The sequence below is a fragment of the Salvelinus namaycush genome, chromosome 4 (genome assembly GCF_016432855.1).
Source record: "Salvelinus namaycush isolate Seneca chromosome 4, SaNama_1.0, whole genome shotgun sequence".
NCBI classification, from domain to species: Eukaryota; Metazoa; Chordata; class Actinopteri; order Salmoniformes; family Salmonidae; genus Salvelinus; species Salvelinus namaycush.
Window position 1 is genome coordinate 36,343,932 of NC_052310.1, and position 13,678 is coordinate 36,357,609.

Consider the following 13,678-nt stretch of genomic DNA (forward strand, 5'->3'; position numbering starts at 1 on the left):
AGGAGGCAGAGAGGAATGAGTCAAAGGTAGACGTGGGGAGGTTAAAGTCACCCAGAACTGTGAGAGGTGAGCCATCCTCAGGAAAGGAACTTATCAAGGCGTCAAGCTCATTGATGAACTCTCCAAGGGAACCTGGAGGGCGATAAATGATAAGGATGTTAAGCTTGAAAGGGCTGGTAACTGTGACAGCATGGAATTCAAAGGAGGCGATAGACAGATGGGTCAGGGGAGAAAGAGAGAATGTCCACTTGGGAGAGATGAGGATCCCAGTGCCACCACCCCGCTGACCAGAAGCTCTCGGGGTGTGCGAGAACACGTGGGCAGACGAGGAGAGAGCAGTAGGAGTAGCAGTGTTATCTGTGGTAATCCATGTTTCCGTCAGTGCCAAGAAGTCGAGGGACTGGAGGGAAGCATAGGCTGAGATGAACTCTGCCTTGTTGGCCGCAGATCGGCAGTTCCAGAGGCTGCCGGAGACCTGGAACTCCACGTGGGTCGTGCGCGCTGGGACCACCAGGTTAGAGTGGCAGCGGCCACGCGGTGTGAAGCGTTTGTATGGTCTGTGCAGAGAGGAGAGAACAGGGATAGACAGACACATAGTTGACAGGCTACAGAAGAGGCTACGCTAATGCAAAGGAGATTGGAATGACAAGTGGACTACACGTCTCGAATGTTCAGAAAGTTAAGCTTACGTTGCAAAAATCTTATTGACTAAAATGATTAAAATGATACAGTACTGCTGGCTGGTGAAGTAGGCTAGCTAGCAGTGGCTGCGTTGTTGACTTTGTTTGAAAGTGTAGCTGGCTAGGTAACCTCGATAACTGGCTAGGTAACCTCGATAACCAAAGACAACTATGTATCTAGATAACACTACACTAATCAAATCGTTCCGTTGTAATGTATTAGTTTCTACAGTGCTGCTAGTCGGTAGAAGTTGACTAGCTAGCTAGCAGTTGTTGACTAGGTAGGAGAACGGTGGCGCGGCGCGGCGGACGAAAATAGCTGGCTAGCTAACCTCGATAATTACTCTAAACTACACAATTATCTTAGATACAAAGACAGCAAAGACAACTATGTAGCTAGCTAACACTACACTAATCAAGTCGTTCCGTTGTAATGTAATAGTTTCTACAGTGCTGCTAGTCGGTAGAAGTTGACTAGCTAGCTAGCAGTTGTTGACTAGGTAGGAGAACGGTGGCGCGGCGCGGCGGACGAAAATAGCTGGCTAGCTAACCTCGATAATTACTCTAAACTACACAATTATCTTAGATACAAAGACAGCAAAGACAACTATGTCAACTATGTCAACTATGTCAACGATGTCAATTCAACTACATTGAATTGACATCTATGCCCAGTGGGAATCTTGTTGGTGCTTGCCTCTGTGAGTAAATCATTTGACCGCTGCAGTTTGAGATTATTTATTCCCTTTTATGTATGAAAATAAGTTGATACTCGCCTTTATTATATAAAAAAAATTTTAAAAAATAAAATAAACGTATTTAAATGTATTTATATTATGGTGTTTCTATTCCAAGAAAAACTCTAATACATTTTACAGTACCCTATGTATTGCCTACATTATTTATTATTATAAAAAAATAAAATAGAAACGACATATCCTAATGTTACAAAGCAGGATATAAACTAGATCTAGACTACTGTGGGTGGGATAGGAAACATGATAAAGGAAAATAAAAATGCTCAGCAGAGCATGCCCAGAGCTTCAGCACCAGAGCAAAATTGAGGAGAGAAGGCAGACAATTTTTTTTTCATCTGCTTTAATACTGCTCTGTTCCTCGCTCCACACTCGCCCACTTACATGCTCAGGCATTCAAAAGCAGCCCTGCTTTAGGCTATCAAATAACTGTTATTGAATAATCATATCAATGGATGGAATCAGTGAATGAATGGCAGCAGCACAGACTGGCAAGATACATAACAAATTAGGCCTAATTAGACAAAATAACAATTAAGTCGTTCAAATTAGATAAGTCGTTCAAACAACTTAGTATCTCGTTTGAACGACTCAGTATCTCATTTTTTTTATATTGTTTTTTTTTGTCACTCGGGAGGCCATCGAATTTTTGACTTTTTGTCTTATTGTCTTAGGCTTCAGGGACTCTGTAGGGGATTTTTTTTTTTTTCAAATTAGATACTAAGTCATTCAAACGCAATAATTCCAAGAGTTGCGTTTTATTTGTATTTTTTTGTCTTGTGCTTCAGGGCTTCAGTAGGGGATATTTTTGTGTCGGTAAAAGTAATTATGCGAGAAATGGGGGTGGAAATGCCTTTGTGTGTAAATATTGATATAATAATCATCATATCGAAGTAAACTTGGAGTCACGCAATGACATGGTGTGTGGTTCTCCCACTATGACTCGAGAAACCATGCAGTTAATTAGCCTACAAATTAAATAAGTGATGAACTTCACAGGGGTGGTGAAAGTGCAGTGATAAGCTTGATGCTCATTTCCAATAAATATTGAGGGTCTTATTCTGGTGACATGATGATTGAAGCCTAATTGCCGTTTGACAAATAAAACTATTCTTGCTCTTATCCATAATAATCTCATCATGTAGAGTAGCGTACCCACACACCCTACCAGTGGAGTTTCCTCAAAGGAGAGGACCATCCTCCTCATTGAATTTCATAGAATAAAAATAGTGAAACATTTAAAAAGTTATCCTTTTGAAATAAAACTATACTAAATATATCCACGTCACCAAATAATTGATTAGAACACAATGTTTTGCAATTAAGGTCTACAGTAGCCTCAGAAGCACCCTGTACGGTGGTGTAGCCAGAGGACAGCTACTGTAGCTTTTGTCCTCCTCTGGGTACATTGACTTCAATACAAAACCTAGGAGGCTCATGGTTCTCACCCATTCCATAGACTTACACAGTAATTATGACAACTTCCAGAGGACGTCCTCCAACCTATCAAAGCTCTTGCAGCATGAAGTGACATGTTGTCCACCCAATCAAAGGATCAGTGAATTAATCTAGTACTGAAAGCATAAACTACAGCTAGTTAGCACTGCAGTGCATAAAATGCGGTGAGTAGTTGACTCAAAGAGAGAGAAAAACAATAGTTGAACGGTTTTTAACAAATTAATTTATTCCAAAACAAAGTCAGTTTGATGGAAACACACCACTGGTGGGAAAATGTGCATATTTTCTTTTCATATTTCCTCCAACCGCCACACAGGCTGATAGCTACTGTACTGTACAGCTCAGTTGGGGGAAAAAAAAACCTGTTCCTCTCAAATCGGTAGGAAGCACGAAAGCATGAAATAGCAATGTGCCTCGTGCTTATTACCATCATCATTGGCAGTAGCAGAGCAGCAAGAGCATTACAAACGGTCAGATTCCAGCACTAATGATCATTCATATGCACACACATGCAGATACCGTGTGTGAGATGCTATAAACACAAAAGCAGGCACACATGCAGAGTTTTCTCCCAAGCTTCACTGTTACTCTGTGGAGTTGATGAGCTGTCGTCGTGACAGCAGGGTCATTCCCTTTCTCTCTCTCTCTCTCATCAGCAAAATTAAGTCTTCCCATCACTATTCTCTCTCTCATCCTACTTCAAAATCACTCCTACATTTCCCATCTCTCTCTCTACATGTTGCCTGCCACCCTCTCTCCCTCCCTTGTGTGTACATTGAGTCAAGGATGACATTAGCATGGTAATCACAGTGTACTGTCAAGAGTCTTTCAGAAACATATCTCTAGTATCATGAGGTATACCTACAAGCAGAGGAGGCTGGAGAGCGGAGCTATAGGAGGACAGGCTCATTGCGATGGTTGGAACGGAATCAATGGAATGGTACCAAACACATGGAAACAACGTGTTTGACTTCATTCCATTGATACCATTCCAGCCTATACAATGAGTCACACAGTCCCTCCTCCTATAGAAACTCCCACCAGCCCCCTCTGCTACAAAGAGACAAAAAAATTATGCTTTGAGTGTACATGATGCCATATCACTGTGGAGGTAAACGTCAGAAGTAATACAGCAGTTACAGTGAGATATGAACATACATAAAGCCTGTAGTCTCCATAGCACACCTGGCTGTTGTTGTTGAGCACTTGACAGCATTCATCTGGAGCTGATACCAAACCAGGAAAACACAACATGCCTTACTGTATCATAAACATCACACTTGTCGTTTCTTAATTCAGATGTATTTTTTATTAAACAAAAGCAAATGTCTTGGAGTGGAGGGCTACCACTACATGTTTTCCTGTGGTTTGAAATGCACCCTCCGTCCTCTGCCTGTTGCTCTCCATCTCAGACAAGGATTAGGGTACTGCAGTCTGAGGTTCCATCAAAAGCAGATTCAGGAAAAGATTAATTGACTCAGATAACCCCATCTAATTGAACTGCAGGCTGAAGTCCTAACGGCAAATCCCTCCACCTCATGCCCTGCATTCAGTATCTCCATAATCATCAACACTTGACTCATCTGGCAGTGAACCACTTACCACCCTGTCGTCATCAACGCACGTGTCACGACTTCCGCCGAGGTCGGTCCCTCCTTGTTCGGGTGGCGTTCGGCAGTCGACGTCACCGGTCTTCTAGCCATCGCCGATCCACCTTTCATTTTCCATTTGTTTTGTCTTGTTTTCCCGCACACCTGGTTTGCATTCCCTCATTACTCGTCTTGCATATAACCCTCTGTTTCCCCCCATGTCTGTGTGTGGAATTGTTATATGTAAATGTATGTGTACTCCAGGCTGGTTTGCGCCGGGTTATTGTACCCGTGTGTGTTTAGTTTTCTGAGTACCGTGTTTTGTTCGCCTCAATAAAGGGGTCCATTTGCTACCCATTTCTGCTCTCCTGCGCCTGACTTCCCTGCAGCCAGTTACGCACTCCTTTACAGCACGCACGCACGCACGCACACGCACACGCACACGCACACACCACCCTGTCATCAACATCGCACAACAAATATTTACAGTACTGTATGTTCCCTATTGGGTGAATCAGATCACCTCTCTAGATATGACTCACCATATACACCAGTGACCGACCTTGAAGGCCTCCCACAAGGTCACACAGAAATCTCTGTCAGAGTCTGTCTTCACAGCTGAATATAAAGGCAGGGCCTGGGTTTTAATTTGCTCGAAGTTACAGGAATAATCTGATGGTGGGGAGGGGGCTGAGTGGCGTGTGGCCTCCAGCTGCATATTAAATGTGCTCTGGCATTTCATGGCCCGTCAGCTCTGGCCTGCTTTGTGATGCACAAAAGACACACATTCTCATTTACTCGCACTCACATACCGTACATTCACACACACACACACACACACACACACACACACACACACACACACACACACACACACACACACACACACACACACACACACACACACACACACACACACACACACACACACACACACACAAACACAGCAAATTATGCTGTTCATTACATGGTGAAAAAAAGTCATTTATTGGTATCTGTTTTGTTGATGTAGAAAAAAGTAGTGATACTGGCAGAGATCTGACAGGCTAATCCAGCTAGCTAAATTGGCAGTACTACTTCTGAATGATGAGACAGGTGGTAGATAGAGGCCTATGGTACCAGGTTCACATACACGGAGAGCTATATTTTGCTTCTAAGAACATATTTTCAAAGTACAAGAAGTACAGAAATTTAGACCAAAGCAAAATACTCTCGCATAGACATGTTTAATGCAGGATGATTTAAAAAATAAAGGGAGATACCAAGGATGTTCGGTGTTTTTAGTGAAGCTGTTACAAAGCTCATTGATCCAGACAACGTAGCTATGACGTCAAGCTTCACCTGACGTCGTCTTGGAAGTCTCATGGGGGCTCATTACTTTCATGCATGTATCTCTAAGAATGCTCTTTTCAGAAATGCTCAAATATTTCATATTCAAACATTGCCTTCTGGAATCAAGTCACTTGTTGAGGAGACACACTTTGAAATTCAATTCACAATTCAAACACAGTCGACATGTGTGACACCAAGTCCTAGTATCCCTTAGCTGTTGGTGCGCTTGTGTGTCAAATATAGCAAAACATATGGCCAGTTTGCATACCTTATGAAAGATCAGAGCAAAAAAGAAAAGCAAACAGAACAACGCACCAAAAAAACAAATCACATTTTCTAAAACTCAGATACTGAGCATTAACATTGAGGTCAGTCTTTCCCATACATTTTCTTCACATATAGATTTATTTACTATTAAATATCGTAAATCTTTTATAAAATAATTCCTCGGAATTCATTCTATGTACATAGACAAGAGTGCACAAGATGGATGGATGGTGTGACATGCCAAGGTGTTTTGGCCAGGCAGGAGCTGCTGTATTCTTGTAGGTATTGATTGTTTCTCTCTTAACTTGGTCTGTTCTCTCTCACTAGGGAATGACTGGTTTCCATACCATAACTACGGTGGCCCTAAGGGGCAAAGTAGATTTTTAAAAAGTAAATTTAGCTCCTTAGGGCAACTGTACATAATACCACTAATAAATATTAAACTCAATTAACTTCCTGCATGTTCTCAGCCAAGGGACAACACTTCAACCTGACTATGACCAACACTGTGACAATAATAGCAACACTGAATCTCAGCCCTGTCCTCTGTCCTCAACAGAACAAGGTTTCAGGACTATCCACAATAATGGATACTAAAACCGCGTAAAAATATTATTGTTTGTTTTTCCGGCATGTTATAGCTCGATCAGCTCCATAGACAAACAGAGATGGAGTTTTTCATTAATGTGCATTGAAATACAAGGCAAAAAACACACAGCACATAGCTACATACAAGGCCTGCATGCTCTGTTGCCTAGAAAAATAAATGGTTGCACTTTAGCATTGATCTCTGACATGACCTCCCGCCATTTTGTGGATCCTTACCAGAAATGGGAGATGTCGGCTTGGGTTATTTAGACGATGGCAATGCTGATGCTTGGCACCGGGGCAAAGTTTCTCCTAGTTAGAGATCTAGGCTCAGCTTGCCCTCCCACAATCCTCAGTGGGGAAAATGCAAAACTAACCAAAGATCAGTGTTTGGGGTCAACTTCAACCTACACCTGTTGGCTCGGTCATGGCATACAATGACATGAATGGCACTATTGCTCCAACACTGCAAATACACACAATGACAATGTGATTGTTGTTGTTGTTGTTGTATACTTCTCTCCAAAAAAACACAACAGTAAGACATCATACAGACAAGAACATTCAATATCAACCTGTGACAGAATACTTCATGTGGTTTCGGTTTTCTTTTGGGTTGTTAAAAAAAAACAAAATCACAACGTATCGGCATCCACAGAACTCTGACGAGAGCAGATATCGCTGTATATTACTAAGAAATGTTTAGCTGATAATCACAGTATATTATAGTAAGTATGCTTGCTGTTCAAAATGGCAAAAATACTAATGACTCTAAATTGCTGGTGTGTTTGCCTAAAACACTCGTACTGAGCTTCTTGAAGCACTGAAGGTACACATCAGAGAGTAGTCGATGGATGTAGTGACTCACCAAAGAGAACGCAATCGCGTGGAGCATTTGCTTTGAGCGAGGAACAAACGCGCGTGTTCTGTTCACACACGTCCGTATTGTTTAGATATGTAATGATAATACCATACTATAGCACCTTTCAACAAAAGGTGCTGTATCCCGTGGTGTGGGACTCACATTCCTTTAATTAAGGAGAGAAAAATCGCTTCTGTGTACGGCTGCTCGTTGGGGGGCTTATACAACGACGTCGAGAACGCATGAAAACAAAACAAAGAATGAAAGTTTTAAAAAAAACTAAAAAAAACACACAAGTCGTGATGGGATACAGTTATTCATGATTATTTGTTGTAGTTCCTAAAAAGGTGGTGAGGTTTAGAGGGAGGGATGGAAGGGAGGCTGGGGCTGTCTCTCTCTTCCCCCGTCTTTAGACTACACAGTAGTTTCATTTCTCCAGGGTCCAGTGCGTATATTCCCTGTGCTGTCTGATGCGTACACAAGGCCGCCTTTAAGGATCCCATTCTGATTGGCCGGTGGGTTCTGGGGGTAGGATTGTCTGCGCGGGTGCATCTCCAGGTGGTGATGCGGCACGATTAGATCCTCCTTATTGGCTTTTTTGCCACAGCCGCACAGAAAGGTGCCTGTGTCGCCCGCCTCCGCCTGGCACAGAGTGGGGAACAGGTCCGCCTTGGCACAGCAAGGCACGTGCCGGTGGCAGGGGGCGTGGCATGCCAGCGCCGCCTCGTGAGCCACCGCCGCTGCGGACGCATGGCACGTGTGGTGGTCTACTTCCTGGGGGGAAGCAGCCAGGTGGCAGATGTGTCCGAGGCGCTCGTGCGTGCTGTGAGGGCTGTCTGTGTGGGAGCTGTGGATAGAGCCTCCGTCTACGCTAGAGGGGATGTGGTAGGCGTACTCCCTCTCTGCCAGCCCTCCTGTGCCAGCCTGCCGATGGCGGCTAAAGTGGCGAGGCTTAGTCCTAGTGCTGCCCTTCAGGCAACGATGCAGGTGGATGCCTGGCCGGTAGCCCTCTGGGTCAGTGTGCAGGAGCACATGCGCCGTAGGCTCCTCCTCCATCAGCTGCTGGCTGTGCAGGGCGGTGCAGCAGGGCGCCACGGGGGACAGGCATGTCACATGGTTCTGCGCCGGCGTCAGGCTGCCATGCTTACAGTGACCCAAGGTGCCACTTTGGGCGTGTCCTCCCAACAGGGCCTTACCCGGGCACGGCGAATCCAGGTGACAGTGCCCGTGCCCATGCCCTATTGTATCCCCATTGACATTAACCTTTGGACACGAGTGACCATGACCGTGGCAACCGTGGTTGGTGCGTCTCCCAGGGCAGCAGGCGCACCAGCAATGCCACACGTCGTCCCGCTTTGCACAGTGGTGGATGAGCACAAAAAGGCCCAGCGTGACGGAGAAGGCCCCGTACAGGCAGCTGAAGATCATGTCCAAGAAGTGGCCCTGCGACACAGCCAGCGCCCCGAAGGCCCACGTGGCCACGAACAAGAAGAGGGTGAAGGCTGCTGTCCTCAGCTGGGCCTTGAACGAATGCTCATTGGCCAGCAGAGAGGGGTTGATGGCAATGGCTGAGTGGCAGCCTGCGTGGCACTGCCCTCTGTTGGGCGGTGGTGGCAGTGCTCCGGGCTCTCCTCCCCCTCCCTGGTGGCAGTGCCCGCCCATGCCCGTGACAGACGGCAGTCTCTGCTGCTCCTGAGTCAGTGCTTTCAGTTCGTACTTCCTCTCTGGGTGGCGCCTCAGCTGGATGAAGGTACACAGGAAGTAGACGCAGGTGACCAGGACGATGAAGGCCACAGGGCCATAGAAGGCTCCCAGGCTGGACTCCCACGCCATCCAGCAGCTGCAATACACACACACACACACACACACACACACACACACACACACACACACACACACACACACACACACACACACACACACACACACACACACACACACACACACACACACACACACACACAGTAGGCTAAATTAACATCACTGTATGACCTCAGTGTGTTTTTAATAAACACTGAAATACATAAACACAGAGAAGAGCCATAGGCATCTTGAAGCGATAAATTACCTTAAGTGATAAAGAAAACAAAGGGGGTGGGCAACATACACTGAAGTGTGACTTATATCATCAGATCTATCTGCATCTAATCCATTTTGGAGGTAAATAGTCGTTGCAGGATATAGGTGCATGGAGACTAGACACAGCTGTTGATGAGGCATCTAAAGTTTGTAATGTCCACTTTAAAACGACAAAAATAATAATATCTACCCCTACAAAAAATGTCCTTTAATTTCACATCTCCTGTTGCTGCAGGATTATTTTCCTGCTGTAGCAAACGGGCTAAAATTAAGATCCTACCTGTGTGTGTGCGTGTGCTTAAAACTGTGACCTTGAGAATAGGGGACTGCTGGGTGACTTACTAGGGTGACGTCTCCCCACTGCCATAGTTGTCAATATTGACGCCTGCTGTGATTCCACAGATGATGAAGGGCACTCCGCCACTGACTAAATAAAACCTGAAGAAAGAGAGAGAGAGAGAGATTATAAAATGTGTGACATATAAAAGTCACTTTACAACACCTATATCCTCTGTTTTCTGGGCTGTACTGCCAGTAATCAATAGCAGGGAGCCAGAGAGAGCCAGAGAGAGCCAGAGAGAGCCAGAGAGAGAGAGAGAGAGCAAAAGAGAGAAAGAGAGAGAGAGATAGTCAGAGAGAGAGTGAGAGAGATAGTCAGAGAGAGAGAGAGATAGTCAAAGAGAGAGAGATAGTCAGTCAGAGAGAGAGAGGTGAGAGAAATCGTCTGTGTCTGACAAACCAATCAACCTGCACATGTACTCTACTGTATGCTTATTGTTATTGTTGAATGTATGGTTATTTTGACACTTGGTTATTGTTGTTACTGTTGTCCCGTTGACAATTTTGATTCTCATTTTTTTTTTTATATTGTAAATATCCAAAATAAGCTTTGGCAATATGTACATTGTTACGTCATGCCAATAAAGCAAAATTAATTGAATTTAATTGATAGTCAGTCAGAGAGCGAGAGAGAGATTGTCAGTCAGTCACAGTCAGAGAGCGAGAGAGAGATTGTCAGTCAGTCACAGTCAGAGAAAGAGAGAGATAGTCAGTCAGAGAGAGAGAGAGATAGTCAGTCAGAGAGAGAGAGAGAGATAGTCAGTCAGAGAGAGAGAGAGAGATAGTCAGTCAGAGAGAGAGAGAGAGATAGTCAGTCAGAGAGAGAGAGAGAGATAGTCAGTCAGAGAGAGAGAGAGATAGTCAGTCAGAGAGAGAGAGAGATAGTCAGTCAGAGAGAGAGAGAGATGTAGTCAGTCAGAGAGAGAGAGATGTAGTCAGAGGGAGGTCGTCAGAGAGAGAGAGAGATGTAGTCAGTCAGAGAGAGAGAGATAGTCAGTCAGAGAGAGAGAGATAGTCAGTCAGAGAGAGAGAGATAGTCAGTCAGAGAGAGAGAGATAGTCAGTCAGTCAGTCAGTCAGTCAGTCAGTCAGTCAGTCAGTCAGTCAGTCAGTCAGTCAGTCAGTCAGTCAGTCAGTCAGTCAGTCAGTCAGTCAGTCAGTCAGTCAGTCAGTCAGTCAGTCAGTCAGTCAGTCAGTCAGTGAGAGAGAGAGAGAGAGAGAGAGAGAGAGAGAGAGAGAGAGAGAGAGAGAGAGAGAGAGAGAGAGAGAGAGAGAGAGAGAGAGAGAGAGAGAGAGAGGTCATGATCAGATGAGCTCATACATTTTTCAGCATGTTCTTAAAAAAAGATAGATTTAGAGTTAGATAGACTTGGATTTTTGTCAGGAACATATACAGGATGCTGTCCTCTACAAAATAACCTTCACTCCAAATCAAAACTCAAAACCTACAACCTGATTTTGGACGGAATTACGGAATCACCTGGAAGGCTTAAAACTACCAAAGATTACTATTTCAACGCTATACAGCAAATGCTCTGGAAAACAACAGAAACCGGAAAACACCATCCAACCTGGAACTGAGTGAGTAATGTTTAGTCTGAAGCTATATTTTATTTCCAAAAGCCAAGAAGAAAAATACATTACATTACTTTATAAGGACTAAATGCTAAATTAAGACTGCCAAAATTGATACAACTTCAAATAGCACTGACGTGTCAAGCAACAGGTGTCAAAGCCCTTTAGCCCAACAATGGCAGGAGAGTCGCACAGTCTGCTCCAACCAAATGGAGAGGACTTAGAAGCTGCCTCCCGCTGTTCAGAGGTAATTAAAATACAGTACCCTGTGTATGTAAAGAATGATAAGTGAAGAAAAGGTCACAAAATGAAGCTCCTTATGGAAAATCAAGAGACACTTTTTGCTGACTATTATAAAAATGGGAACATCAGCAACCTCATCTTCCACACAAACCATCCCCTGGCATGGCACAGTGCTATATTATCACACTACCCCTCTGTTATGAGAGGGGGTGTTAACGAGGGGTGGAAACTCAGGATACTAGACAATGAGGACTCCGAGTCAGCTAATATACATCTCTTTAAGTCTGGTACAAACAACCCCAAACAGTTTCAGCTGCACCTAATCAAAGAATTAGCCCAGTAGGAGAAGCTCTCCCTTGAGAAAGATACCCCGAGCGGGTCAGACCAGACCTCTTCATTATATAACCCCACAGACAAGCAACCCCAAGCTGAAAGTCAACCTCCCAGCACAGAGTACTACCTCATTGAAATGAAGGATACATTTACCCAGCTAGAGGTAAGGCAGGTGGAGCTGGAACAGCAGGTGATTATACTCCAGTCAGCACAGACCCAGACAACAGTCCAGCACAACAACACCCCCTTAACCAGACCCGGAGAGCTGGAGGTGGAGAGAGACATATCTGCACTCTGGACTGTGGTGAGACAACTTCAACAATATAAAAAGCAAGAGCAGGAGAAGAACAAAGCACTAGAGGAAAGGATCAGTGCTGGAGGAGAGGTTGAGTGGGATGGCGTGTGACAGAGAACAACCCACTAGAGAGGTGGTCTCCCCCTGCTGGCCTCTCTGCGAACAGCCCACCTCATCTCCCAACAAAAGTCTCGACACCACAGCAGAACAGTGCACACCAGACCATGACCATAGCGTCGACATCACAGCAGAACAGACAAATGAAGAACCCCAAGCCCAGGGGATCTCACCCCCTCTGAGCACCCCCCCTGTCAGCCACCCTGATAGCCCTCCTGACAACCCCCCCAAACCCACTGAGGACAAACACAAGACACAGATTGTACTCCTTATGGACTCAAATGGAAAATATATGCAAGAAGAAAAAAAATCCCCAAACACAGTGTGTCTAAACTCTGGTGTCCAAACACCCAGCGTGCCCCAGACCTTTTGTCTGAAGACCAACTAAGTTCACCTAGCCACATAATAATACACACAGGCACAAATGACCTGAGAACACAGCAGGAAAGGGTGGCCACAGCATTGAAGGGAGTGATTGACAAAACGTCTTCTACTTTCCCCTCATGCTATCATGAAAAGACTTCCACTCTGCTACCATACAGCGGGTAAACGCAAGTATTTCCCATGACTGTGCCTCAAAACCAAATGTTTTCCTGGCCTACCACTCCACCCTGGACTTGAACAGCCTCTATGACCAGGTCCACCTATACAAGGCAGCAGTGCCCACCTTCGCCTGGACTCTGAAGGACATCGCTCTCAAACGCAGCCCCAACACTTCACACAGAAGCGACAGATCAATAGACACCCCGCCCAGACCAGCGAGATACTCTCCCAGACCCCACCCCCACTCTTACACTAGCCCAAGCCAATGGCATGTACCAGATGCTCAGCAGGCTCTACTCACACTTACTGGCCTGAGGCCAAACCACACAACCAACAACATTGGACACTTTATGGAACACAAAGCACAACTATGACAACATAACCAACAAAAACGGGTCACAACTCCTGTAGCTCTGTCGCACGCTGGGTATGTACATAGTCAATGGTAGGCTTCGAGGGGATTCCTATGGCAGGTACACCTATAGCTCATCTCTTGGCAGTAGACCACAGCAAAATCACAGTCTACTTGAACAGAGCAATACTCAATCATGTGGCATCAAAGCCAAAGCTACTGAGTAATATTAAGAAATGCTATAGATGGAAGGAATGTAGTTTGGAAACCTA

General features: G+C 44.9%; 1 protein-coding gene across 1 annotated transcript in view; it reads right to left on the minus strand.

Annotated features, from left to right (window-relative positions):
* Positions 1–5,689: 5,689 nt before the first annotated feature.
* The window catches only part of LOC120046488 (adhesion G protein-coupled receptor A3-like), a 321,556-nt gene continuing 313,567 nt past the window's right edge, over positions 5,690–13,678 (minus strand). The window contains exons 18-19 of the mRNA XM_038991766.1: positions 9,953–10,048; positions 5,690–9,371 (exon numbers count right to left, since the gene is read on the minus strand). Coding sequence (XP_038847694.1) covers positions 7,946–9,371; positions 9,953–10,048 — 1,522 coding nt within the window. The 3' untranslated portion in view covers positions 5,690–7,945. The remainder of the gene's footprint in view (positions 9,372–9,952; positions 10,049–13,678) is intronic.